Below are 1365 nucleotides of genomic sequence, written 5' to 3' on the forward strand. Positions count from 1 at the left end.
CCCCCGCACCTCTTCACAAACCGTGCTCTCCGACATGTTATGCCGGCACCGCTGATGGCAAACCGCGCAGCCGAGATGCTGCTGGATGTCAAGCGGCTGCTGGGGTCGCTCTACGAGGAGTATGACTACGAGTTTGACCCCGCCTGGGTAAGCATATTCGATCGTGTGATCTGAGATCTTGGTCAATGCAGATTTTGGGTTTGAAAGCAGGTGCGCTGCCTGGGGCACGTTCACTGCGGGCCCGGGGGCTCGTTCAGGCCACACAACACACGCGCGACAGCGGCTTGAGCGCAGATGCCCCAGGTGCCGCCCAACACCGCCCAGCGGACCCATCTCTGAAGCGCTCCATGATCTGAGCACCGGGGCCCGTGGCCTGGGCCTGCCGTCCGCTGGGCTTCTCATCCCTCCTGCGATCTCCGGTTGACACCTGGTGACGTCATCCGCCCAGGTGGAGGGCGAGATCCCCAAGGACCTGTTCGGCTCATACTTCCGGAACGGCCCGGGCCTGCAGGTGTGGTGATGAGAAAAAGCAGCGTGTTCATAGGTGGCGCGCAGGCGCCATGCTAGCTGGCCTGACCAGCTCCTGCATGTAACATGTGTATCCCTCGCGGCTGGCCGCGGCTGCTGCACGTGAAAGGCTGCGAGCGCTCGGCCCGCAAGGGCAGCGACGGGCGGCCGTTTCTTGTGCATGCGCGTGCGAGGGCGTGAGCGCATGCAGCAGCCATCCGACTCAATACACATGCGCCCTGGAATACCAATCTGTACAGGTCGCGAGCGAGCGCTACACGCGCCACGCGTTTGACGGGGACGGCATGGTCTGCTGCTTCTCCTTCAGGGACGGCCGCGCGTGGTTCAGGAACAAGTTTGTCCGCACAAAGGGGTTTGTGCAGGAGCAGGTGTGGCGATGATTAAGGGTCACCACGCACATTTAGAAGACATGCGGGCACTGCTATGTCAGTCTGCGTGGTGGGAAAGCGAGGCCGCCTTCCGGCAGCTTGACAGCAGCTTCCGGGCAGCCGGTGATTGGCGGCCTGGCGGGGCCGCTCAGGCGCCGGCGAGCCATGGGTGGACGCGGCCGCGTGCATTGGTTTGAGCACCCAGCCGCAGCAAGCGAGCGAGTCACCGTGCCATCGCCCACCTCTGCTGCCGCGCTTCGCACGTGAATGTGTCGAGGCCAGGCGGCGGGCCGGCCGCTGTTCCGCAGCGCCTTCACCAAGGGCTCCGCCGACGGGTCTCCGTTTTTCAACCCCTTTGACCTGGACATGAAAAATGTGGCCAACACTGGTGGGTGGTGTGGGTAGGTGGGCGGGTGGGCGATGTAGGTGGTCGGTGGTTGGCTTTTGGGTGCGGCGGGGTGGTTGGGTG

General features: G+C 64.0%; 1 protein-coding gene across 1 annotated transcript; it reads left to right on the forward strand.

The window, feature by feature from the left end:
- Positions 1-75: 75 nt before the first annotated feature.
- MNEG_11129 (lignostilbene-alpha,beta-dioxygenase) lies at positions 76-1301 on the forward strand (the record flags this gene model as incomplete). The annotated part of the gene is made up of 4 exons (XM_014040401.1): positions 76-147; positions 449-511; positions 768-896; positions 1179-1301. The coding sequence occupies 4 exons, from the start codon at positions 76-78 to the stop codon at positions 1299-1301; spliced, it is 387 nt and encodes a 128-aa protein (XP_013895855.1).
- Positions 1302-1365: the final 64 nt, after the last annotated feature.

This window comes from Monoraphidium neglectum (assembly GCF_000611645.1).
Source record: "Monoraphidium neglectum strain SAG 48.87 unplaced genomic scaffold scaffold02603, whole genome shotgun sequence".
Classification (NCBI taxonomy): Eukaryota; Viridiplantae; Chlorophyta; class Chlorophyceae; order Sphaeropleales; family Selenastraceae; genus Monoraphidium; species Monoraphidium neglectum.